This window comes from Chiloscyllium plagiosum, unplaced genomic scaffold (assembly GCF_037043375.1).
Source record: "Chiloscyllium plagiosum isolate Xiang-an unplaced genomic scaffold, Cpla_swu_hap1 HiC_scaffold_4, whole genome shotgun sequence".
Lineage (NCBI taxonomy): Eukaryota > Metazoa > Chordata > Chondrichthyes > Orectolobiformes > Hemiscylliidae > Chiloscyllium > Chiloscyllium plagiosum.
This window is the reverse complement of record NW_028270142.1, coordinates 13375935-13403549: the sequence shown is the minus strand read 5'-3', so window position 1 is coordinate 13403549 and position 27615 is coordinate 13375935. Positions and strand designations below refer to the sequence as shown.

At 39.6% G+C, this 27615-nt stretch overlaps 1 protein-coding gene across 5 annotated transcripts in view; it reads left to right on the top strand.

Annotated features, from left to right (window-relative positions):
• Window positions 1-27615, top strand: part of stau2 (staufen double-stranded RNA binding protein 2) — a 358377-nt gene that overhangs the window by 173393 nt on the left and 157369 nt on the right. For all 5 annotated transcript variants that reach the window (XR_015756903.1, XR_015756902.1, XM_087985971.1 and 2 more), the window contains exons 10-11: window positions 15878-16009; window positions 16169-16226. Coding sequence is in view for 3 of the 5 variants with exons in the window: in XM_087985971.1 (XP_087842097.1) it covers window positions 15878-16009; window positions 16169-16226 (190 nt within the window). In the remaining 2 variants the exon portion in view is untranslated. The remainder of the gene's footprint in view (window positions 1-15877; window positions 16010-16168; window positions 16227-27615) is intronic.

The window sequence follows — 27615 nt, the reverse complement described above, 5'->3', positions numbered from 1 at the left end:
AAGGATCCTTCCACATTCGACAGAGATTCATCTGTATTTCCAAACATGCCATCTACTGTGTCCATTGCTCCCAATGTGGTGTCATCTACATTGGGGAGACAGGACACAAACTTGCGGAACGTTTCAGAGAGCATCCGTGGGACACAGGCACTAAACAACCCCACTGTCCGGTGGCTGAGCACTTTAACTCTCCCTCCCACTCTGCCAAGGACATTCAAGTCCTGGGCCTCCTCCACCGCCAAACCCTAACCACCTGACGCCTGGAGGAAGAACACCTCATCTTCCACCTTGGGACCCTCCAACCACATGGGATCAATGTGGATTCCACCAGTTTTCTCATTTCCCCTACCCCCTCCTTATCCCCAGATCCAACCTTCCAACTCAGCACTGCCCTCTTGAATTGCCCTACTTGTCAATCTTCCTTTCCACTTATCCGGTCCACTCTCCTCTCCGATCTATCACCTTTATCCATCTTCCCCCCCAGCTTCATCCCCCCTCCCGATTATCTCTCAGCCCCCTTGGGCCACAAGGCTCATTCCTGATGAAGGGTTTATGCTTGAAATGTCAATTCTCCTGCTCCTCAGATGCTGCCTGACTGGCTGTGCTTTTCCAGCACCACACATTTTCGTTATACATGCCGTGTACTTTGCTGAATATTTGGTGTGGAGATTTCTTGTGAGAGCCTGGTATTTATTTCTCAGATGGTGGGGTTTGCTCTCTCTTCATATTACAATTGGCTCTCTCCCAATTTTAAAAATGCCCATATTTTTTATATCCTTGGTGACCTATTAATTTCTTCACAATCAGATTGGTTCCCGATAGTCAAAACCATCTGGTTTAAATGTGATAGGTTTTAATATCTAAGGGCTTGGTATAAATGAATTGGCTGATTCAAGCTAGTTATCAAAACGACAAAACAAGCCTGAGGTTTTCCAGTCAGACAGCCAGTCGATATATGTTTCCATTTTAGAACTGTTTGCGCATTTACAGCAGCTTACAGGCATATGTTTTAAAAATCTCCAAGCTTTAAAAAGCACTTTATCTCTTATAGGTACCATACATTCTGTCCTCCTATGTTTTAAACAAACCACCTTGCTGCCTTCCACTTCATTAATACTCTGCACAACTTCGTAACACCTCCCCTGTTAAGAAAAAAATGAATCATCATTATTAAAAGATAGCTTCATCTTTTTTTAAAAGTCTTAATACCGTTATCACGAGATACATAGGCCACATGTGTAAGGTTACACATTTCATACTAATTCTGCATACATTTATAACATTGGACTGTACCAGTTTTATCTATGCATTTTCTTTTAAGCCAATAGTAACGCATCTGCAGTAACATTTTTATGACTCGCAACATGTACAATTTGTAAATTAAAAGACTGTAATATAAGACTCCAATGAAATAGTCTCATAGTTGTGTCTTTTAAATCTTTCCAAAAAGATGAGACGGTTGTGTTCTGTGTACACAACTGTGTCAGAAACATTGTTTTTAACAGTAACAGTAAAATATTGTAAGGCCAGTATCAAACTGAAGAACTGTTTTTTGACGGTGGATTATTTTCTCTGGTGGATATTTAATTTCTTGGAAAAATAACCTTTTTTTTTCAATTACGCCATCATCCTCCTGTGTCAACATAGCGATCCCTACATCGCTGGTGTCAATTGCAACTTTAAAGTGTTTCAGTAAATTTGGTGTGGCTAAAACTGATGCGATGGTTAAGATGGCTTTAAAATTCGCAAATGCCGTTCTTTGAGGGTGATCTTGGAAATTCCTCAATGGCCTTCATCTTCATGTTCCTTGGGTCATTCCTCCATGTCCGATGTTGTATCCCAAGAACATCACTTCTGCTATCACGAATTCAGTTTTTTGTATCTAATCCTGAATCTTCACTCCCAGATCACCTCCTACTGGTAATTCAGGTGCTACTCATAATATCTCCTGTTTGTATGCTACTGGCAACACAGTCTGATACGCTTCTGCCCATTTCTCCTCTTCAGTAACGTGCCGAGGTCTCCATTTTCACCTTAGGATTCTATCTTTGGATAAGGGGATAATAACACTCGAGTATACATTCTGACTCCTTTTCCGAATAGGCTTTATTGTATAAATCTTCTATTGTCTCATCTTTTTGTTGTAACTTCAGTCATCTTTCAGAACTAAATACCTCTGCCTGATCCTCTACCTGTTCGGGGTTTTCCTTTACCACTTCATCAAACGGTGTCAACTAACTGAACCTCAACTCTTTCATCTTTCTCTTTGTTTGTCCTTCTTGCTTTAACTAATGACTGTGGGATCTTGTTACCACACAGTCTGGAAAAATTCCAGGATATTTTTCTTTTAACTCTTCAGTTCCCTGGTTTTCCTTCTGCTTCTCCACTACAAGGGGCATCACTCCCACCTTTGACCTTGCTTGGTCGTTTCCAAGAACAAACTGTATTCCTGGAATAGACACTCTTTCAATCACTCCCACTATCACTTCCCCAGTCTTGACTGGACTTTCAACCTAATTTTACACAGGGGAATGGCTAAATCTCTCTCCATCTATTCTGTAAATTACTACTCTCTCGGGTAACATTTTAGACAGAGTACTTTCATCTCTTACTATTAGAGACTGCCTAACTCCTGTATCTCTCAATATTTTCACTTTTTTAACCTTCTGCCCCTGTTCTTCTGGAGTAGAACTTACCCACAGAAGTGAAGTCTTTATAAAGATCAGGTGCTAAATCACTATTCAGCCTGTGACTAGGCTACGCACTCTCTTGCTGCTCCTTGACTTCTTTTGGGATTTCCTTCATTACCTTAACTAATCCCACTGGTTTAACCTCTTTTATCACATCCTATTTCCCAGTGCCTTTCTTCAACTGCTAGCACTCTGAGTTTATGTGCTCCACCTTATTACAGTGAAAACACCTGAGGCCTTTCACCTCCGTTTTACCCTCATGGGTTTCTTTTTCACTTGTGGTAAATTATTCCCAGTGTGATTTACTTTTTGTTTTTCAGTGAAGGATCTCCCTGTTTCCCAATTTCTATCCCTCACGGAATGAAATTTCGATGCTAAATTTCGATGTATGCATTACTGCGTATTCACCCATCTCTGCAGTTTTTCTCGTTGTTTGATCTTTCTGTTCCTCATTATGAATTATTATCATTTCTGGAAGTGAGTTTTTAAACTCCTCCAACAGAGTAATTCTCTAACAGCCTCATATATCTTTTTTACCTTTAATGCTCTCACCCATCTTTCAAAGTTGCTATGTTTAATTCTTTCAAATTCAATGTAAGTCTGACTTGGTTCCTCTTTATGTTTCTGAACCATTGTCTATATGCTTCTGGTACCAATTCGTAAGAATTCAAAATACCTGTTTAACATCTTCACGATCTCTTGACACCTCATCTGACAGTGCTTCAAACACCTCACTAGCCCTGCCTGCCAACTTGGCCTGAATTAACATTATCCACACAGTCTCTGGCCAATTCAACTGCGTAGGAAGTTCCTCAAAGGAAATGAAAAAGGCTTCTACATCATTTTCATCAAATTTGGTAATGCTTTGACGTATTTGTATATGTCTAACAGGCCTTTGGCTATGATAGTTTTGCTCATCATCACTACCCTCCTCACTAAGTCTATCTTCTACCTTTCCCTCCATCCTGTTACGTCAACTTTCCTGTTTAATTGCCAACTTCTGAAGTTCAAATTCTCTCTCTCTTTGTCTTTTTCCCCTGCTAGGAATCTTCTTTCCCTTTCCTTTTCTCTTTTTTGTAAATCCAGCCTCTTAAGTTCATTTTCTAACTCCAATTGCCTCATTAGCAATTTCATTTTTTCTAACTCCACACTTGTCTGTTTCTCTGATAAACCAACTCCTTTATAATTTCAGCTTTCCCCTTATCCCTAGTTAAACCCAATTCTAAACTGTCAGCCAATTCTAAATATGTCTCCTTTTTCTGTATTTGTCGAATTTCCTGGCAAATTTGGGAAACATCTTCAAACTCCAGAACCTTTTTAACAATGTTAAGAGCCATTTTCCCTACTTCTGATTTAACCAATCACAAGTAACCGAAATTAAACAGATTTTCCAATTCTCACTTAAGCTTTATTAGGACACTAGTCCCCAAGTTTGTTTAAATCTGCTGAAACCTTTTATACCCCAAATCTGTCCAAATCCTGGACCTGATCCCCCAATCTGTTTTGAAGTGGAGATCGACACCCTTTTGATAATTAAAACCAAAACACCCAGAAAAGCTCACATCTGATAAAAGAAGTTGACAAGAGGTATAACTTACCTCTAACCCCCCCCCAATCTGTTATAAAGAAGTGGTTAAATGAAAGGAATCTCTGATACTCACTTCATAAGTAACAAGTGACAATTTATTTATTTAACCTTGACAGTGAACAAATTAACAGACTTACTAACAAACCGGACAATTCCTCCCTAAGTACTACCTAGCCCCTAACTGAACTAAATTCTATTGGTATGCTGTTTCGATAACACAAGTCCCACTTATATAAATCCAAGTAATAAGAAAACAATAAATTAAAACTTAGTCTCTCAAAATTGCAGCAAAACTACGTTTTCCAGAATGCTGTGCACCTTCTCCGCTGATTCTGCTGTTGGGGTCATTTTCTCTGTAATTCTTTTGTTCTGAATGCCTCTCTCTGTCAAACTTTGGTGTCAGGAATATTCACTAAATATGCCATGTACCTTTATGAATATTTGGTGCTTTTTTAGAGAGTGTGGAGATTTCTTGTGAGAGCCTGGTATTTATTTCTCAGATGGTGGGGTTTGCTCTCTCTTAAGATGGCAGTTGACTCTCTCCCAATTTTCAAAATGCCCACATCTTTTATATCCTTGGTGACCTATTAATCTCTTTACAATCAGTTTGGTTCCTGGTAGTCAAAACCATCAGGTTAAAACGTGATAGGTTTTCAATATCTAAGGGCTTGGTATAAATTAATTGGCTGATTCAAGCTAGTTATCAAAATGACAAAACAAGCCTGAGGTTTTCCAGTCAGACAGCCAGTTGTTACGTGTTTCCATTTTAGAACTGTCTGTGCATCTGCCCTGGTTTACAGACATTTTTAAAAATCATCAAGCTTTGAAAAGTGCTTTACCTCTTAAAGGGACCACACACTCTATCCTTGTATCATTTAAATAAACAAACTCTAGCTTCCTGCCTTCCACTTCACATGTACTCTACACAACTTCATAAAAATACACCCCACAATGAAATACATGTTCTACATACCAAAAGCCTGCAGATTCAGACTCAGCCTCATCAGCCATCTTTGGACGCATTTAAAATAATCATTACATGCAGGAGATGGTCACTGATAATAATTGACATTGGCAGCGCAGGTCTTCAGGGAGGCCTTGTTTTTTAAATTATTTATTTTAGAGTGAGTGTATACATGCTTCTAGCACAATTTTGAGTAAAGCATTCTGAAGAAAAGTCCTACCTTTATATTTGGCATGTATGTGCCTTGAAGGATGCTCATGTTGGTCTGTTTGTTCTTGGGGTATCATAAGTGACACCAGTATTTTACAGTTTACTTTGAAATTCAAGTCTGGAAATGGAACAGAAGAGGTCTTGCTCCAAGTGCAATTGTTCCCTATCAGGAATGCTTGTCAGAAATTTGGATGCGCTCCTGCCCCTGCATTCTCTGACCAAATAAATTTGACAAAGGTGCCTGAATGTTTGAGTTACTGGCGCAGTTAAATTTCTGGTCAATGGTAGCTCCCTGGATATTGGACAAAGCAGATTCAGCAAAGACTGATGTGGTTGAACATGATGGAGAGATGGTTGGGTTCTCTCTAGTTGATGAAGGTCATTTACGTGGCATGAAAGCTACTTGCCATTATCATTCCAAGCTCGAATATTATTGCTGAAGGACAGCTTTTGTATCTGAGCAGTTTTGAATGTTACTGCAAACATCAGTAAACATTCCAACTTCTGAGCATGCGATGGAGGCAAGTTCGTTAATGAAGAAAGTGGAGATGCTTGGGCTGAGGACACTATATTACGAGCTCCTTCATTGTTTTTTCCTGAGACTGAAATGATTGACTTCCAACACCCTAGCCATCTTCTTTTGCTAAGTACAGCTTCAACCGTGAAAGAGCTTTCTCACTGATACCTGTTAACTTCATCATTTTGAATGGCACCTTGATACCACAGTCAGTCGCATGTTGCCTTGATGTCATAAGCAGGTATTGGTGCATCTTAAATGGGGAGGAAGAAACACTGAAATAGTGAAATTTTGGGATGGAATTTCAACAGCTTAGGATGCTGAAGGAATGGCTGTTAATGATGGAGCAATTAAAATGGGGATGCACAAAAGCTAGAATTTGAAGAGTGCAAAGGTCTTAGAAGGTTCTGAAGTAGGGTCACTGGCTCTGAACTGTTAACTCTACTTTGTCTCCACAGATACTGCAAGATCTGCTGAGTTTTTCCAGCAATTTATGTTTTTGGGTCTTAGAAGATTGTTGGAGGTTATTGAGAATGAAAGGGTGAGGTCACTGAGGAATTGAAATCAAAGATGAGAATTTTAACATGCAACATTGTTGGACTTGGAACCTTTCATTGGAGCAGTGAATGGGATTTGGTGCAAGTTGAGATGTGAACAGCCAATTTCTGATGAAGCTATCTCCTGTGCTTGTCATGACATTTACCACATTGCAAAAATAGCACCCATAAAAGTCTTTGCAGTTTTTTATGAGCAGCAGATCCAAATACCCTATCTGCCTTTCTTGCTGAATATTCTATGCATTACATTCAATATACATATATATTTATATTTATGGACAATTGAAAAAAATTAAAAGATATGAAGCTATTTGAATGCTTCATAGACTGAAAGAGGTTTTTACTATGTCATTTCTAGAAAATGTGTTCAAAGAGTGATCCAACTGCTGAATTGAATTATATTTTGAATTCATTAAAGAAACCTGATGAAATGCTCTTTTATTCTGGAGAATAGTATAAAAGGGAATCAGTTGGCCATTTTAATGTTTGAATCAAAATATTTATTATAATAGTGCGATTGGTGAAGCAATGGGGCTTGAGTACAAGTTCATGGTCTGGGCATGAACATGAGTTTAATGAAGGAGAACATGTAGGAGAACAAGTCAGGAGTTGTACCAGGTATACCTAAAGGTGAAACATGTTAGTGAAGCCATAATATAAGACTATGTGTTTGTGAAACTATGGAAGCAGCATGCATTAGAAAGAGTTAAGTCATCCCATAGCTAATGGATCAGATCAAATCTGTGTTGTCTGTCTAAGGGTGAATGGTAAGTGATTAGATTAGATTACATTACAGTGTGGAAACAGGCCCTTCATCCCAACAAGTCCACACCGACCTGCTGAAGTGCAACCTACCCATACCCCTACATTTACCCTTTACCTAACACTACGGACAATTCACCTGACCTGCACATCTTTGGACTGTGGGAGGAAACCGGAGCACCCGGAGGAAACCCACGCAGACACGGGGAGAACGTGCAAACTCCACACAGTCAGTCACCTGAGGCGGGAATTGAACCCGGATCTCTGGCGCTGTGAGGCAGCAGTGCTAACCACTGTGCCACCGTGTCGCCCATGTAAGTGATTAGTAAACAAGTAATTGCAGAAGAATACAGCTCCACAAATATCCACATTCCTAATGATGGTGAACCCCAATACATTTGTGCAAGACAAGATCCTGAAGCAATTACAACCATCTTGAACCAATTTAAGAAGAGTCCAGTGAAATATCAATTTCAGTTTGCACCTTCAATTCTTGATGTTAGGCCTTCATCCTATTCAACTTATTGAACATGATACTAAGAAATACTTGGAGGTACTTAGGGGTATTGGATACAGCAAATGTTTTGACAATACCTTGGCTATTGTACTGAAGGTATGTCCTCCAGGACCTGAGTACGTCCAGAGTTCTGAAGTTGTACAGCTTTAGCGTCTACTCAACAATGTAGAAAATTGCCAGGTATATTCTGTCCTCGAAAAGAAACAAATTCTATCTGGCCAATTATTACCCAATTGCCTTCAATTAGTAGTTGTGAAATGGACGATATTGTCAGTACTTTCATGCAACACTTGTTCAGTGATAAGTTGTTCACCTGTGCTCACTTTGGGTTTCACTGGGACCATTTGGCTGCAGACCAATTACAGCCTTGGACCGAAAATGAACAAAAAGAATTAAGTACCTGAGGTGAGATGAAAATGATTGCCCTTGAGATTAAGGAAACACTTGACTGAAGTGTGGCATCAAGGTACCTTAGAAAAATTGAAGTCATTGAGAATTGGGAAAATGCTCCATTTATTGAAGCCATTCCTGTTACAAAGAAAGGTGACTGTGGTGCATGTGATGCACAAAATATGACAACTATCTGTTGACAACATCTTCTGAATTCACAACATGTACCATCTGAATGAACAAGGGTAACAGAGAGGTGGGAACATTGCAAGATCCCCTCCAAGCCGCACATCATCTTGACTCAAACTATTTTGGCTGTTTTTTCACAGTTGTGGAGTCACAGTCCTGGAACTTCCTTCCTTAACAGTGTTACGGATGTACGTGCCCCTAATGGACTGAAGACAGCACACCATTGCCTTCTCAAGGACATTGGGAATGGCCAAGATAAACTGTCCTAGCAACAACACCCACATACCATGGAAAAAAAACGCTCTGTGGGTGTTACCACACAGACTGTAATATGTTCTCCACTATCTTCTCAAGGGCAATTGAGGTTGGCAGTTGGTAACATTTACAGTCTCCTTTGTTCAAGCATCTGCAGGGGAGCCAAAGTTCTTTAGCTCCCATAACAACGGTTGCAACGTATTTTGTGATATCATAGGTTACAATGTGCACTTGATTCACCAAGTACACAAGAGGTTACATCCAAATTTGCACAACATGATTGATGCAATATCATTTTTGGTCAGTGTCCGTCTACTCCCTGTTGTTGGCCATTTTCCTAGTCTGTTGGTCAAAGTTCATCCACTCTCAGATATGTTTATGTTATATTAACCATTTCACAGTGAATTCTGGTAGTGTCAAAATTTAAAATAAAGAACAGTGATGGGATTAATGTTTTCAGAATCCTCCTCCAGGGAGCTGGAGAGTGATCCAGGGATGGGCATGTAGCCATGTGGGACAGCTGTGTAGAGGCTAGGGAGAGATGCTAATATAAAAGTAATTAAAGTTGGAAGGAAAACAGGTGATAGCTGTTATAAAAACAAAGTGTTGAGGAAATGCAGCATGTCTGGCGGCATCTGTAGAGAGAGAGAGAGAGAAATATGTTAATGTAATGTTTTGATTTCAACATTAGTAATATAATTCAACACCTATGTGTTGCTAATTCTGAGGCAATTTATAGATGCAGTCTCATGCCCAAGTTAAAGCATAGGCCACTCACCCATTTCATTGCAGAATTCACTGACTCGTGTCTCAATGTAAACTTGGGCCACATAAATAGGTCTATCACCTCTGAGTTCATGGGTCTCTTTGACTTAATCTGGACTGCCAGATGCCAACTGCCAATCACTTTCTAAACTGCATCAGGTCATTAAATATACTGTTTTTCATAAGTGGGAGGAAAAATCCATGAATAAAGGTAGCTGAGGAAGTCAGCAGCAGGAGCATCATGGCAAGGTCATGAATCCTTGCAGGAAATATTTCAATAATCTGAGATTAAGTTGGAGAAATTCAGCACACATCCTCCTTTACACATCTCCCATTATGCATTTTCTTCTTGGCCCTCCTACATCATTCATACCACTCCTTACCACCGCATCACTTGCCTTAGTGTCACTCACAATAGCACAATGTCTGTCAACTGCTCCTCATTTCACCCCTGTTCCTTACACATGCTAAACTCTTGCTTTCTCGTTTCATTGTTGTGCATAATCCCAGCCTCATTGCGAATGAGCTATGTGACCTGCACTAATCACAGCAGTCACCATCAATTCTCACGTTATTTTCCATAGCTGCATAATGTCCTTGCTCCTATTACAAATATTTGCTTTTTATTCACTAGTGGATGCTGCTGGCTGGCTCAGCAATTATTGCCTGCCCCTGTTGCCTTGAGAAGGTGGCGATGAATTGCTTTCTCGGTCTGTTCTTGGGTATCACTAAGAAAGGTATTTATTGATAAGTTCCATAACTAAAGCTGCCATTTGATACAGAAAATCACACCAATTGATAAACTAATTTGAAGCTGTTTAAATCTGACCATGAGACTTAGTTCACAAGGATCACAGTTCATAATGAAGTGAAAGACCATCAGTGAATGGTGCAGCTTTCTGTCCTTCAACATTTGACACAGTAATAAATCCTGCCAGATATCTTTTAACAAATCTGCAGATCTACATGAAACCCAAACTGCACTAATTAAAATTAGATTTGGATCTTAATTATTACAAAACTCTCAAATGAGGAGAAACGCCTTCAACTTTTACTCCAAGGACTGGGTGGGAATTACCTTTCACAGAATCGCTAAGTTCTCAATTTTTGATCCAATCTCGGTCTGTTCTTGGGTATCACTAAGAAAGGTATTTATTGACAATTTCTATAAATAAAGCTGCCATTTGATACAGAAAATCACACCAATTTATAAGCTAATTTGAAGCTGTTTAAATCCGACCATGAGACTTAGTTCAGCAGAGATCGCCACAAACAATTTACAGTTTGCATACTACAAAAAAAAGCCAAAAAGATATTAGGTCTCCAACAACCAATCTAAGCAGGCAGCCATGGATATTGATTTGTGGCAAACAGGTCTCAAGATGTCTGGGTGTCATAGTAGCCCACAAACCAACTACCACACTACAACCATTACTAGCAAGTATAAAAGATCCCATAACCACAACCAACAAGACCGATGTTTTATACAAGATACCATGTAAAGACTGCCAAAAGCACTACATAGGGCAAACAGGAAGGAAATCAGCCACTGGAGTACACAAATACCAATTAGTCACCAAGAGACATGACCAGCTATCACTTGCATCTATACACATGGACAATGAAAGACATCAATTCGACTAGGACAATGTATCCATTCTATGATAAGCCAAGCAGAGACATTCACAGGAGTTCCTGGAAGCCTGGCACTCAACCCAGAACTCCATTAACAAACATGTAGAGTTGGACCCCATATACTAACCACTAAGAGACAATAATAAAACTGGAAATGACACACCAACTCCAGCTGACCCAGACACACAAATGGCAAGCAGAACAGAACACCAATGCTTTACTGGAGACATACTGATGATGTCACCTAGAATGGTGATGAAACATCTGCAAACAAACATACCACCTCAGTGAGTAAGTCAACACCCTAGCTCTCACGCTACATCAACCTCCAATGTATGGCATCCTAATTTACAACTATGTTCCATAGTATCTATGAGGCAACATTATTTCTAAATTCACCCAGTCTTATCTAATAAGTGCAAAATTTGTTTACTTATTGCTTTAACCTATTTCCACTCTAGCTTTGATTTTTGTACCAGTATTCAAATCCACTATTTGATTCTCTTTATTTTAGCAGGTTAGGATTGGACGAATACTTGTCTTCTCACTATATATGTTTTCTTCTCGTTTTGTTCACAAGATTGAGCTAATTCTAATAGAATGGGTATTAGTGGGAGGTAGCCTTTGTTGTTAAACGTGTGTACTTTTCAAGAGAGAATTCTCAGAAGGGGTGCCATTCATTTACCATGACACCACTGCCTGTTGAATTCATGGTTTAAGAACAGTGATTTCCTTTTTCTACTCCTTGAAAAATATCACAGGAGATCAAGGATTCTCAGTTATATCCAGCATTAATCAAATTCATCTGATTTTCTGTGCTACTATAAACATCATAAGCATGGAATTACAACAATTCCCCCACCTTCTGACCATTTTCCACAAAACTGGTCACACTCCATATTGAATTAAACACCATGACAAAGATTATGCTAATTATGTTCATTTGTGGACATTCAAGGAGATTCTTTAAATTAAGTGCAAGGCTACAATAAGAACTTTTGAAAAGCCTAATTTTGAAATTTGCGACACAGCAGTCTCCAGTTTCTCAATATAATATTTCTCAGTATAGCTGTGTGCCAGTTTTTAAAGTCATCTGTACAAATGTTTTTCAAAATTAAGTTATTGGCAGATGTTGGACTAGGCAATGATTTATCTTTTGTGATGAGCCTCGCTATAGTCATAAACTTACCATTCTGTCAAAATCAATGTTTTTCCCAAATTGCATTCCAAAACACTGCATGATTGTATAGACTTAAAAAAGATTTTACAATTGCTGATATGTAAATTGATCCAAGCAGAAACTCTAGCAATGAATTCGCATCCCAAAATGAGCACAATTTTGAATAACATTTGTACATAGAATGGTGATTTTGACTAAAACATGCTGCTGAACAGAAGCTGCTCACTAGTAAACTGACCTATCAGCTGTAAATGCAAGGCAGAACAAACCCATGATTGAAATCAGAATTGAAATAGTGATTTTTGGGAGGGATTTGCCTGCTACAAATGTTTTGAGAACAAGTTTGGTAGTTTTTTTATTCATTCACGGGACAAGGGCATTGCTGGCTAGGCCAGCATTTATTGACCATCCCTAATTGCCCAGAGGGCAGTTAAGAGTCAACTACATTGACCATAAGACTATAAGACATAGCAGTGGAAATAAGACCATTCGGCCCATCGAGTACACTCCGTCATTTAATCATGCCTGATGGGCATTTCAACTCCACTTACCCACACTTTCCCCGTAGCCCTTAATTCCTTGCAAGATCAAGAATTTATCAATCTCTGTCTTGAAGACATTTAACGACCCAGCCTCCACTGTGCTCCATGGCAATGAATTCCACAGGCCCACCAGTCTCTGGCTGAAGAAATGTCTCTTTATTTTTGTTCTAAATTGACTTGCTCTAAGGCTGTGCCCACAGGTCCTAGTCTCCCCCACTAACGGAAACAAGTTCCCAGCATCCACCCTTTCTAAGCCATGCATTATCTTGTAAAAGGTTCTATTAGGTCTTCCCTCAACCCCTTAAACTCTAATAATTACAATCCCAGGATCCTCTGCCAATCATCATATGTTAGGCCTACCATTCGAGGGATCATCTGTGTGAATCTCCATTGGACACGCTCCAGTGCCAGTATGTCCTTCCTGAGGTGTGGGGCCCAAAATTGGACACAGTATTCCAAATGGGGCGTAACTAGAGCTTTATAAAATCTCAAAAACACATTGCCGCTTTTATATTCTAACCCTCTTGAGATAAATGACAATATTACATTCACTTTCTTAATCATGGACTCAACCTGCAAGTTAACCTTTAGAGAATCCTTACTAGCACTCTCAGATCCCTTTGTACTTTGGCTTTATGAATTTTGTCACCTTTTAGAAAATAGTCCATGCCTGTATTCTTTTTCCCAAAGTTCAAGACATCGCATTTGCTCACATTGAATTTCATCAGCTATTTCCTGGACCACTCTCCTAAACTGTCTAAATCTTTCTGCAGCCTCCCCACTTCCTCAGTACTACCTGTCTTGAGTTGAAAAATGTGATGCTGGAAAACACAGCAGGCCAGGCAGCATCCGAGAAGCAGGAGAATCGACGTTTCGGGCATAAGCCCTTCTTCGGGAATGAAGCCCTTCTTATGCCCGAAACGTCGATTCTCCTGCTCCTCGGATGCTGCCTGGCCTGCTGTGTTTTTCCAGCGTCACATTTTTCAACTCTGGTCTCCAGCATCTGCAGTCCTCACTTTCCCCTAGTACTACCTGCCTGTCCACCTAACATTATATGATCGGCAAGCTTCACCAGAATGCTCCCAGTTCCTTCATCCAGATTGTTAATATGTAAAGTGAATAGCTGCGACCCCAACACTGAACCCTGCAGACCCCACTTGTCATTGGCTGCCATTCTGAAAAAGAACCTTTTATCCCAACTCTCTGCCTTCTGTCAGACAACCAATCCCCAATCCATGCCAGTAGTTCACCTCAAACAACATGGGCCCTCACCTTACTCAGCAGCCTCCCGTGAGGTACCTTGTCAAAAGGCCATTTTGAAGTCTAGGTATATAACATCCACTGGGTTTCCTGTCCTCGGATTTTGCCTGTCCTCGGATGCTGCCTGAACTGCTGTGCTCTTCCAGCACCACTAATCCAGTTCCTGATCTAACCTACTTGTTACCTCTTCAAGGAATTCTTACAGGTTTTTCAGGCATGACCTCCCCTTACTAAATCCATGCTGACTTGTTTTAACCCGACCCTGCACTTCCAAGAATTTAGAAATCTCATCCTCAATGATGGATTCTAGAATTTTACCTCCAACCGAGGTTAGGCTAATCAGCCTGTAATTTTTCATCTTTTGTCTTGACCCTTTCTTGAACAAGGGGTGTACAACAGCGATTTTCCAATCATCTCGGACTTTCCCTGACTCCAGTGACTTTGAAAGATCACAACCAACACCTCCATTTTTTCCTCAGCCACATCCCTCAGACCTCTAGGATGTAGCCTATCAGAGCCAGGAGATTTATCCGTTTTTAGACCAATTTATATTGCTGTGGATCTGGAGTCACATGTAGGCCAGACCAGGGAAGGATGGCTGTTTCCTCCTAAAAGTTATTAGTGAAGCAAGTGGGTTTTCCTAGCAATCGATAATGGATTCATGGTCGTCATTAGACTCTTAATTCCAGATTTCAAATTCCACCATCTGCCGTGGCTGAATTCAAACCCAAATCCTCAGAACATTACCTGGTTGTCTGGATTAACAGTCCAGCAATAATACCACAGGACTCTTTTCTTTGGAAAAGCAAGAACGCTGAGATGCAACCCAATCAGGATATTGAATTTGTGAAAGGTTTTGATGACATGGATAGGAAGAGAATGTTTCCTTTTCTAGGAAAGCGTATACTTAGAGTGCTTCATTACTACAGTGGAAGTGTATCGGTACATTTAAGAGGAAGCTAGACAATCATATAAGTTGTGAAAACAGAATGTTTGAGAAATTTAGCAGGTGTGACTGTATCAAGGGAAGGAGAAGTTTTCAAGGGCAATATATCTCTTGTTCAGAATTTAAGTATCTGCAGTATTTTGCTTTTATTTAAGTATGTAAGAGATATGGAAATATCTCTTGTGTGGAGGCATGTATTCAAGTCTCACCTGCTGCAGAGGTATGTAATGACATCTCTGAATAGATGGATGAGAAAATACATATATACATAAGAGATATGGGGAATAGAATGTTGTGAAGATGGGTTTAGGTGAAGAAAGATGTGAGGGTCCTTGAATGTCCTGTTTCTGTGCCAGCTGTCCTATCTAAACGTATGAAATGAGGCTGATGAGATTTCTTTCATACAACACAATTAAACATAATCTAGAGTTCCTTAATTATGCAAACAGCTCATTATTCAACTGGAGGGTTTTTTCTGCCCAACGGAGTTATTAAAAGTCAAACGTTTTAGCAGCATGCAGCATTTGCAAAGGTATAAAAGCGAAGTGAACTACAGGTTTTAATCTTTGAATGCAGCAGTTCAGTTTAATATGACTTTCATTCATTTGTGTGTAATTTTCATCTCAGTTTGGGCTTTTTCATGATAAGCTAATAAAACCTACAACTGCACTTTCTTCACAAAAGGATTTCAATAGACTTTGAATATACCTGTGAATGAATTTTCTTTCTGCTCAGTTATTCTGACTACCAGATTGGATATGTAGAAAAGAAAGCTTTTGGATGTCTTGGTGAGAATCCATTTGTAATGTCTGATAGAATGTTATTTTTGGCTATGTCATTTCATATAATGGCAACTAAATATCTGAATCTTTAAAACAAATACATGTGTAATTGCTGTTTTGTTCTTTAGGTCAAGGTAGGCTCGGAGGTGACAACAGGAACAGGTCCTAACAAGAAAGTTGCAAAACGGAATGCTGCAGAAGCCATGTTGTTGCAGCTTGGCTACAAAGCATCAATCCCTACTCAAAGTCCAGAGGAAAAAGTAAACTTAAACATTTGTTTCACTTCTTTTTTATTTAACTGTTAAAGTGTGAATAAATAAATCAAATTAAATGTTATTCAATCTTTGTTTCCTATATTCAATACTTAAGTACCTGTACAATCTTAATGCTTAGTATTTATGTTTCTTTTAACATTACAGCCAGTTGAAAAGAGCTGGGATGGGCGGAAGGTGACTTTTGCGGATCAACCGAATAGCAGTGAGTAGTTTTCACTCTTGACCAAACAGAATATGTGTTTGCTTTATTATCAAATGCCATATAAATTGTTATTGTTACTTGCTTGGTTTATTGTTTTTAAATTATGCTAAGAATGGATTTAGGACTAAATTGAGAAAACATTTTTCCATTCAAAGGGCTGGAAATCTTGGAATTCTGTACCTGAGGGATGTGGATGCTCAATTGTTGAGTATATTCATGACAAACATTGATAAACTTTTGATACATTATCGTTTGGTAGTATGGAACTTGAGTTTTGCTGAAGAAGGAGACATTTTGTCAAAGTGTTTTGTCTTGAACTCAGTGGGACAATTCACAAGAAATACGAAAGTAAAGGGAAAATAATATTTATGTTGGTGTGAGAGGAGATTGCTTATGCATTGGCGAGTGAACTACAGTTGACAGAGGCATTCCCATGGAGAATGCTCCAGTTAGATGGTGACTGACAATTCATTGCAAATATTTGTTTAAATTTTAAACCAGGCAGGTTGACTCTGATTTGTTAAGGTATTGCCTGAGAAATTAGCCAAAGACTGGCAGTCACTAATTTTGTTGAGTTGAAACAGTTGAAGGGTGTGTACAAACTTTGGTTAGGCCACAGTTGGAGTATTGTGTGCCAAATGACCTACTGTATGATTCTATGTTTTTCTGTCTACTAAGAACAGAAGCCTATGCATTAATACATGTAGCTTCCAGTGTACGCATGTTCTCAGGATTATGTAGGAATTCTGTAATTGTGGAACCACATCTAATACTGGACACTGTTGTGAGTTTTGCAAGCTCAGGTGAGCTGCAAATCCAACACTCTTCTCTCACACAGTATGAATGTCATTTTCCCTTTACATTAGTAATCCTTGAGAATTGTCCTGAAAAGCATGAACAGAATGTGTCTTTTCTCAACAATACAAAAGATGTTTGGTACTTTAAGGAATTAAGAGATTTGGAATTGTATGGAAAGGTGAATTTATGGTAGAAGATTGACCATGATCTTACTGAATGTTGGAACAAGTTTGGAAAGCCTTTATGTGAATATGGACTTCTTAAAAATTATAAATAAATTTTTAAAATATGTATCCACTGTCATATCTTTTAATCTATGTAAGAGATCTCTATGAAGTTTTCTTTGTTCACATTTAGGATCCGAGATTCCAACTTAACTAAATCACTCTCAAATTGAAGATGGATTCAGTCACATTTTGATCACTATTCCATAGAAACATCTTTGCTATTAAATTATTAATTAACCTTTCTGTACATAGCATTAGATCTAAAAGGCTATGCAATCAGTAAACCTTGACTTCACACTATCACAGCAAATATGGTTTGTGCAATACAAATGAAAATTAAAGATTTCTGAGTTATTTAATTAGCTTTGTTACCTGAACCTATAATTTCCTGATGTAGATATTGCCTGACACTACAATTATTCACTATTTGTGAATAATTTATGGCTCCTCTGTATTTTCTACTCCTTGTTACACCTTGGCTTCACAAAAATCTATTTTCTGTTTAATTTTCTCAGATAAGAGTATTTATGTCTCCAGATTTAATCATCCTTATGATTAGGAATTAGTTGTATACTAATTGTGTTTAATTTCAGGCAAGTTGTGGGTATTGACTAGGGATTCACGAGGGGTGGACAAATATTAAATCTGTAATTGTTCGGTTATAATGTGTTTGTAATATGCAATTCTGTGAAAAAATATGAAAGCGTGTAAAGATTGGCTCTAGTCCTATCCTTCAACTGGCTTTGTTGATGAGAACAAATGTTACACCAACCTCCTCATGCACCTCCCCATCTTTCCAACTTGCCTTTTTTAAAAAGGTCAGATATTCTGTAATAATTAATTTCCAATTTTGATGACTGTCACATTTAAATTCACTATATATGTGTTTTGATAGCTACTAGATTAAATCCATCGATAGGCTATTAATCCTATAATTTGTTTTTATACTTTTCCCATTGGTTCAGTACCTTATCTAGCACATGGGGTAGGAACTTACATTCCACTGGGAGTCAAGAAGAAAGATGGATGGCAGCTAAAATTAGCACCATTATCCCCAATGTGTCGGTTTCCCATTAACATTCCCATTGCCAGCAAGTAGGCGGGTCAGGGGGTGGTTGGAAAGGTGCATCAACAATCCACCCAATTCTTTAATTAGCCCAAATAAAGTAGTTAAGGGGCTCACTGAGATCTTGTTAAGGGCTAGTTTGGAAGTTTGGTGGGTTTGCAGGGCAGTATTCAAAGCACATGAGGGCAGAGAGTGGCTTGGACTCCAATTCGCTAGGAAACATCTACTCACAGAAGCGATTAATCAGGAACAAGTTATTCCCATAAGCGGAATTGAAGAGATAGTGAGGAGATGTCCTCTGATCACATTTTCTTCACCATGCAAACTGGAAAAAAAGCCTGTGACTGGAGGAGCAGCGAGAAATCAGGAAAGTCGATGTTGACATGGAGGGAGTCGCTTGGGGAGTGCTTTGTGTTGAGAGTTGAGCTTAGAACTGCAGCTGGGGTCCAGACCCATGGTCTGAGTGGTGAAAACTGGGGTCAGTGGAGTGGGAGTGAGAACCATAACTGAGAACTGGGGATGCAGTGAGGTGAGGAGCAGGAGGCAATAGAGAACTGGCAATCCCTGAGAGCTACTGTTGGCCAGGATTTTGGGCGTTTTGTTAAGGAGGCCTTTCTGTTGGTGTTTGCCAGTGAAGGGCATGGGCAGATGGAAGATATGGTCACAGGAGGTCGGGGAAAGAACAAAGGTGTTAAAGAGGGGGTGAAACAGGGCTCTAAGGAGGGGTGGGGGCAGTAGGCTGCAAGATGGGTTGGGGGAGAATGAAGCGAGAGGAGGGGCGAAAGGGTGAGAAGGAGGCTATAAAAAGGCTGATGGGATTAGAAGGAGGTTATAAGAAGTGGAAGGAGGTTGCAAGAGCTTTGAGGAATGATGAGGAGGCTGCAAGGGTGGTATGAGTTAGACGCTGTGAAGGAGAGAGAATAATTTGAAACTGGTTACCAAGAAAATACTCCAAGAATGAATTAATGAATCCAAGAAAATTTCAAATCACTGAGGGAATGAGTTCCTTGCATAGAATGTGGAATTACTAGTTTAAGGCAGTGCAAGTTCAGGAATTATTATTAATGGAAAGAATGTTGTGAATCCCACAATAATGAACAATTGCAATTGTTAAATTTAAATCTGAGATTGAGAGCAAGGTGCAGTGAATAGGGTCCGTAATTGCCTGGTTTAAATGTTTCAGCTTGTGCACAGGCGATAAAAATCATTGGCTGTGACCTTAGCACTCTGCAAAAGGTGTGCTTTGTGTAATGGGATTTGTTTATAGTAATGTGCATCAGTTATTCTGAAGAAACGTTTTTGTTTACCGATGCCTGTTGTCCAGGAAATTAATGCTTTTCTACGTGACTTTAAATTAAAGGGAGAGTTGTTTGCTAAATTATTCTAATTCTCTATGTGCCCCACCTATCAACACACCTACTGTATTACAACATACCTAATAAAGGAATTGTTGAGAATGAGAGAGGTAGCCCTTGAGAAAATCAAAACAAAACTGTTGAAAGTCAAATGGTAGCCTCAAGAGGAGAACCTGAACATTAAACAGTATTTTGACTTCTGCATGGTATGCACACTGGGTAAAGGTTAGAAAATGTTCTTGGAGGCACAATGACAGCCAGTTATGGCTGCATCATCAAGAAAACAAATGGGAGCACTATTTAGACGGCCACGTAGCCACCAGAACACAACTGGCATTGCACGTCCAAAGATTGCTGGGAGCATGGTCTCTATGTATTTGGGCAGGGCAAGGTGTCATCACGTTTCTGGCATCGTGTGGGCATAAGAGATAAGCTGCAAGCATAATAGGGAGTCCAGCTGAATGCAAGGAAGGCAACAGCTGGCAATGTTCAATGATAGAACCTTAGGAAGTACAGAGGATCTGAGAGACATTGAGGACAGGTGTACACAAGCATAGACTGGGTGGGTAGGGAGAAACATTTTCCCTTCGTATAGGGAAAATCAGTTTTAAGGCAAGGACAAGGGGATTGAGGGAGTTTGAGAGAATCTTTTTCACCCAGAGTGTTGTGTGTCTCTGAAACTCACTATCTGAAAGAGCAGTAGAGGCAGGAACCCTCAAGACATTTAAGAACTGTTTAGATGAATGCTTGAAACAGATACAATGCTATGGGCCAAGTGCTGGAAAATGGGATTAGATTAGCTAGGTATGCCTGGTGCGGTCATAATGAGCCTGTAGGATTCTTAGTATTTCTTCAGAAGTTTTGAAAACTGCTTTCTCTGCTTTATCAGACTCCTCAATGGTTAAATGTCTCCCTCACTGCACCTCACAGCACTCAGGAACGCAGAGATGACTATATCTGCTTCTATTTTGTCAGCTTGAACAAAATAATGGAATCTTTCTATGTAGGAGTTCTAGCTGCCTGTATTTTCATCATACAGTCCTATGGTGACAAACCTTCCAGTTATTTTATAATTTTTTTACATGTGTAGGGTCTATGAGGCATGATGCATAACAGAAAATTTAACACTACCTAATCTCTTTCCATTTAAAGCAAGGTGTTTCTGAGGCTGCCTGTTCCTCTCCGAATCTATACCTTCGCCTGAAAGTATTTCCCTCCATGGACGGCATTCATTACTCAGGATGGAGAACATTGCCAGTTTATTCTGCATTGTTGACCTCTTCCCTAGGGTGAATTCCTTTTATTTTACTGACTACAAAAGGGGATGCAATGACCTAGTGGTATTATCGCCGGACTGTTAATCCAGAGACCCAGGTAATATTCTGGGGACCCCAGTTTGACTCCTGCCATGGCAGATTTTTCTTTTATTCATTCATAGGATGTGGGTGTCACTGGCTGGACCAGCATTTATTGCCCATCCCTAACTGTCCAAAAGGCAGTGAAGTGTCAACCACATTATGGGCCTGGAGTTTCCTTTCCTGAAAGCAATTTCCTTTCCTGAAGGACATTAGTGAGGCAAACTGGATTTTTCCTGAGAATTGACAGTGTTTTCCTGGTCATCATGAGACTCTTCCTTCCAATTTATTATTGAAAATTTAAAAATAAAAAGCAGCCAAAACTCCTGAGTCAACATTATGAGGTTATAGGTTTGGCGCTGTGGCAATTGTGGCTGAGGAGTTGCGAGGAGTTGAAAGATTAAATGATGCATTGCACAGTCCAGGGTCTGCCACCAGGAAGCTACCTCCATGCATTGGTCAGTTGGCAAGCTGTGGGAGGCTGCTTTTGGGGAGGTAGTGGAGAGCACCACTACTCATTCGGCAGAAGCAAGATGGCAATCAGAGTAGTTAAAGTACCTATTGAGGGCATTTGTCTTGAAGTTATTTTGAGTTTGTGAGGGGAATGTAATATTTTCTGTTTTGTTTAATCCAGAGTCATAATTAAACATACCCTAGCTAAATATGGTATAATTTCTAGCAACATGCGACATCTGTGCAACTTGTTCAACCTCAAGGCTATAATTTCTTTCTCAGTGTACAGAAAACTGAACAATACATGCTGTTCAGTCTTCAGTACATGATTTAAGTTAAGTGAGAACAGTTTTCATTTGTAGTCATTCATTAAAAGTTTGGCCATTGCAATTTCACACATGATGTGTTTTCTGCTTTGACTGGGTCATTAGTCAAAGTGCTTTTATGTTTCAAAAGCAGCAGCTGACAGGAGACTTGTGGTTCTCTTGACATTAGCTATAAACAGTTCAGATTACCTTATTCAAGGAGCAGTGGGGACATCATGCTTTTTGAGTCTTACAGGTTTTGTGCAAACTCCACTTCTGCTCATTGCTTGGTGGCAAAATATGAAGACTGGAGGCCTGATTGTCCAATATAAAAGTGCACAAGAGGCTACAGAGTTCTGCAAAGAATGTGATTAAAATCAACAGTAGCAACTCTCAGTTATGAGCCATCTTTAATACAATAAAACATCCTACTTTACTTCAAAGATCTAGACTTTAAATTTTATCTTAAAGGAGGAAAGGGAGTTAAAAGGTAAAGAGACCTGGAGAGTGAAATTCAGAACTTAGAGCTTTAGCAGTTCTTTGTCCTCGATGGTACAGAAATGTCTTTTTTGAGCATTGGAGATGTGTGTTGTTGACTAAGCCAACATTTATTGTCATCCCTAATTGCCGTGGAGACAATAGTGGTGAGCTGCCTTATTGAACTGCTGCAATTCCTGGGATGCAGGGACACGTACAATGCTGCTAATAAGGTAGTTCCTGGATCCTTGATGTCTAAGGAGGCTTAACAAGTTACTATGTTACAGCTTGTGGATGGTGCTCATGGCTGCCACTGTACACTAATATCGACCATGCATCAATGGTGATGGGAGAACATGTTGAAGGTGTTGGACAAGGGTACCTGTCACATTGGCTGATTTGTCCTGGATGGTGTTGAGATTCTTGTGTGTCATTGAAGCTGCACCCATCTGGATGAGTGGAGAGTATTACATCACATTTCTGATTTTTGCCTTCTTGATAGTGGATGGGCACTAGGGAGTCATCAGGTACGATACTGGCCACAAAGGTCCTAGCTTCTGACCTGTGCTTATAGCCACAGTATATATATGACTAGTCTAGTTCGCTATCTCGTCAATTGTAGTCATCAGGCTATAAGCAATTGTAATGCCACTGAATGTTAATGGGCAATGATTAGATTCTCTCTTGTTGGAGACGTTCATTGTCTTGAAGTTGTGTAGTGCAACTGTTAGTTTTCCTTACTGGCTGAATCCTGGATATTTTCCAAGTCTTACATTTAGATACAGAATGCTTCACCGACTGGGGAGTTGCAGATGTTGTTGAACATTATGCAAACTTTAATGAGCTTCCCAACTTCTGACCTGCTGATAGAGTAAGGATCATTGATGTTTGAACCTAAGACACTATCCTGAGGAACTCCTGCAGTGATGCCCTCAGACTGATCATGGTGGCTCAGTAGCTAGCACTGCTGCCTCACAGTGCCAGGGATTCAGGTTCAATTCTAGCCTTGGGTGACTGTGGAGTTTGTATATTCACCCCATTTCTGACTGGGTTTCCTCCAGGTGCTGTGGTTTCCTCCCACAGTCCAATGATGTGCAGGTTAAGTAGATTGGCTATGCGAACTTGCCGGAGAAAGTGAGGACTGCAGATGCTGGAGATCAGAGCTGAAAATGTGTTGCTGGAAAAGCAACATTTCCTGAAGAAAGGCTCATGCCCGAAACCTCGATTCTTCTGCTCCTTGGATGCTGCCTGACCTGCTGCGCTTTTCCAGCAACACATTTTCAGCTATGCTAACTTGCCCACAATTTACAGGGATATGTAGTGAATTAGCCATGGGAAATACAGGGTTACAGGGATAATGGTAGAGAGATGAGTCTGGGTGGGATGCTCTGCGGAAGGTCAGTGTGAAATTGTTGGGCCACATGGCCTGTTTCCACACTGTAGAGATTCTCTGATGAAATGTTTTGCCACCAACAACCATTTTTCTTTGTGTTAGGTGTTACTTTAACCACTGCAGAGTTTTTTCCTGATTTCCATTGATTCCATTTTTGCTAAGGCTCCTTGATGCTATTTTCAATCAAATGCTGCCTTGGTTCAAGGACATTCACTCTCACCTCAGGGCTTCAACTTTTTGTCCATCATTGGGTCAAGACTATAATGAGATGGCTGTGTGGCTCTGGCAGAATTCAAACAAAGTGTCATTGAGCAGGGCCAAGTAATTTCCCCTTGCCAGCACTGTTGCTGACTGTGAATTGACAATCGGGTGATGATTGGCCAGCTAGAATTGGAGATGCTCAACAAGCCAACATTGGGCAGGTTGGCCCTGATTGGTCAGGCTATTGTTCTAGGAAATAAGCCAGTGAATGGCTGGCATCTGTTTTGTTGAATTGAAACAAATGTAATCGTTCTTTCTATCTACAAAGAACAACGTCCTTTATATTAATGTAGATAGCTTCCAGGACACACAGGTGTGTCACACTGTAAGCCCAACTGACAATCCTGAACTGTCAGTGTAATTTGTCACACACTTAGGATTAGCCTATAAATTTTGCCCAGTTGTAGCATCATGTCTAATGTTGGGCACTGTGTCACAACCACTAGGATTGTGTATTAAAATCAAACACTACAGTTCCCAGACTTATGACAAATGTAAAGATTTAATGAAACTACCACAAATCCTAATTTGTTTCTGGCTGATTACCACCCAGGATAAAAACAAACCATACCAGGTTACTTTAGTAGCAATAAGCATTAATTATTTATTGTGATACCCTTAACTAACAAGAACAGTAAAAGCAAAGGTAGGATTTCAAATTTTTGTATTTGAACTTTACCTCTTTTAAAAATCTCTATCTCATTGACGTACAAAGGAAAAAATACAAATATTATGAATGGAAAGAAAAAAAAAGTACAGTTCTGTATCCAAAATCAAAAAAACCTAGATGGGTTGTTTTCACAATTCTCAGTTCTTCGATGCTGTTTCAATGTTCTCAGCACAGTGAGGATCAGTCTGTAATTCATTGACTGTCTGTTGGGACCCATGTCTTCATTGTTCTTTTGGATTTTAGAATTTTTTGCAGCATTCTGAATATAGTTTTTCTGCTCTTTTTGATTAAAAAAAATTAGAGAGAGCAACTTTATAGAGATAAGCGAGAGACAAAAGATTGATGCAGCTAACTTGTCTCTTTTCTAATTCAAACCCCTCACAAGAGTCTTTGTTAAAGAGCAACCTGACCGGTTAGAGGCTTGGTGCCATACTGAGTTGTCCCAAACCCATAACAAATGGTACCACTTTGTCTGGACTCAATGACCCCAAAAAGTAACTTTGTCTTAGATACATCGGTTAGCTTCTCATTTTTTTTCCCCGCAAAGCTGGTAACTAACACCCTGTACTTCATCTCCTTCTTAATCAGTGTCCATTTTTCTCATTTTCGGTCCGTCATCAAAATCATATATATTTCTAATAACCATGTTTTGACTTTTGCATGTACATGTTGGCCTGTTGCGAAAAGCCAGAGTTGTTGTTTGCTACATTCTGTCAGTCTTCAGTATAAACAGCCTACAAACCTGGCACCATACCAGCACTGGAATTCATATTCTATATTACTCATTTGTTTGACAGGCAGAACATCTCTTTGGCTTGACATCAGCATTCTGTCAGTGGTGAATACCACTTGTGTTGCTACTGTATGACAAAAGCATGGCAGCCAGCTTCAACCTGTTCCTTAAACTTTTGAAAAGACTTAGCTTTCTAGTGCATTCTGGGGTAGAGTGCAACCTTCACAGGTATTGTGACTTTGAAAGTTTATAAGGCTCTGTTTATAGGACATATTTTAGTAATGATCTCCTTTGTTAAAGGCTTTAAAAGGGTATTCCCTTATGAAAAAACAATTTTTAAATCCCTTGTGAGTATATCATAAAGAAATGCATAGTTCCATACCCATGCCCAACCAAACCTTATATTCAAGATAGGGGCCAATTTTGTGATTGATAAATCAAGCTTTGCATGCTCATTGCAGCCAGCTACATTGAGAGGCTGGCTGGCCTCTGGACAAGTGAGACTTTGCCATTGTGCTGCAACCGTGGATGGGGAGAAGGTAAAATGTGATCAAAGGATAGAGTAGTATTTGATATGATTGGGAAGAGATCAGGGATGGTGATGTGGCCTTCGAAAGAAAGGACAAGGCTGCAGGAATCTCTGGAGGATCTGGGAGATCTCTGAGGAAATTATGAGCCGTGGACGGCATCTATCCTGGGTCAGAGCGTGGTTATCCAATTCCTGGGCATATAAACAAGTTTACTTGAGGGTACAGAGAGAAAATACTATATTCCCCGTGGACAACAAGCATTGCAGGAAAAGTACTAACCTCCTCCATGCAGGAGATTTTATCTCTCTTTAAATTGCAAAGTTTCCTGAGTTTGGAGAAACATAGCCAGCCAGCATTCCAGCTGGAACATTGAAAAAGTCTGAGGAATGTAACTTATTTAAAATATTTAAAATTGTGATTTGTTCTTTCACTTCTCATCCCATCTCAGTTAGAACCAAAAGATTTGTGCATGGGTGCTGATATTTTAAGGGGGTTTGTATTGAGATTTGAGATTTTTTGAGGATTTTTCTTCCTACCAAAACTGTTCTGAAGGGTTAAAATTCCATGTATTGTCTAAGGCAACTCCCTTCTCAATTTACTGCCTCTTCGCAAACAGACTCTTTGGTGGTGAAATTTGGTCTGTGCTGACAATAGGAACACAGTGAATTGACAGTGAACCAACAGGTTCATAATGAATTGACAGCTAGATTTTTACTGCACCCAATTTTCTTTCAACTGAAGTTAAAATGCTTAATGGAAACACTTTTTTCTAGCCTCATTGTACTACTTTGTTAATTCTTGAAATCTAAAATTTCAATAGAAAATAAAACTTGCCACAGTGTATGTCATTCTGTCAATTTGCTATGAATGCATTTCGCATTGCTAATGTCGACTACTGAAAGTACAAAGTTAAAAATCACACAACACCAGGTTATAGTCCAACAAATTTAATTGGAAGCACACTAGTTTTCGGAGCGACGCTCCTTCATCAAGTGATAGATAAAAAGCTTAACAGACAATCAGTTTTTCAATGTATAATTTCAGTTACATCACACTGCATATTTTTGCTATAAATTCTGTGTTACGATCGAGCCCTCCACAATCACCTGATGAAGGAGCGTCACTCCGAAAGCTAGTGTGCTTCCAATTAAACCTGTTGGACTATAACCTGGTTTTGTGTGATTTTTATCTTAATGTGAAGCTCTGCAGAGGAACTTTCTTAAGACAATTAAGAAGAGTGATGAAGCCAAACAACTCACAAGAGGCATAAAATGCAAAAGGAAGGAAACTGCTGTGAATAAAACATTCACTTAGCATCATGTGGGTATTTATTTCCAATCTAGAAAATGTGTGTCTGATTCTAGGTCCCACTCGTTAGGAATAATGTAGATGTATTGAAGAGTGTGTTGAAAAAAATTATGAGAATGTCAGAAGAGTTAAGGATCAGTGGACTTATTTAAGGTGGTTAGCAAAAGAATCAAGGGCAACATGAGAAACAGCGTTTTTACATAGCATATGTCAGAGATCACTGGCGTTGCTAATGTTTGTGATGCTGCTAGGTCATTGCCAAGGAGCTGCTTGCCCCATCTACAGGCAATCTCAGGACAACTCTCACTGTCACTGCTCCCAGCACAAAATGTACCCAGTAAAGGGGGATGGGCGTGTATAATCATTCAATTCCTTTTGTACTCCAGCACATATTTTTCTTTCTTGAGTATAAAAACTGGAATGGAAGTCAGACAAGGCTTTATAGATAAAGTACTCAC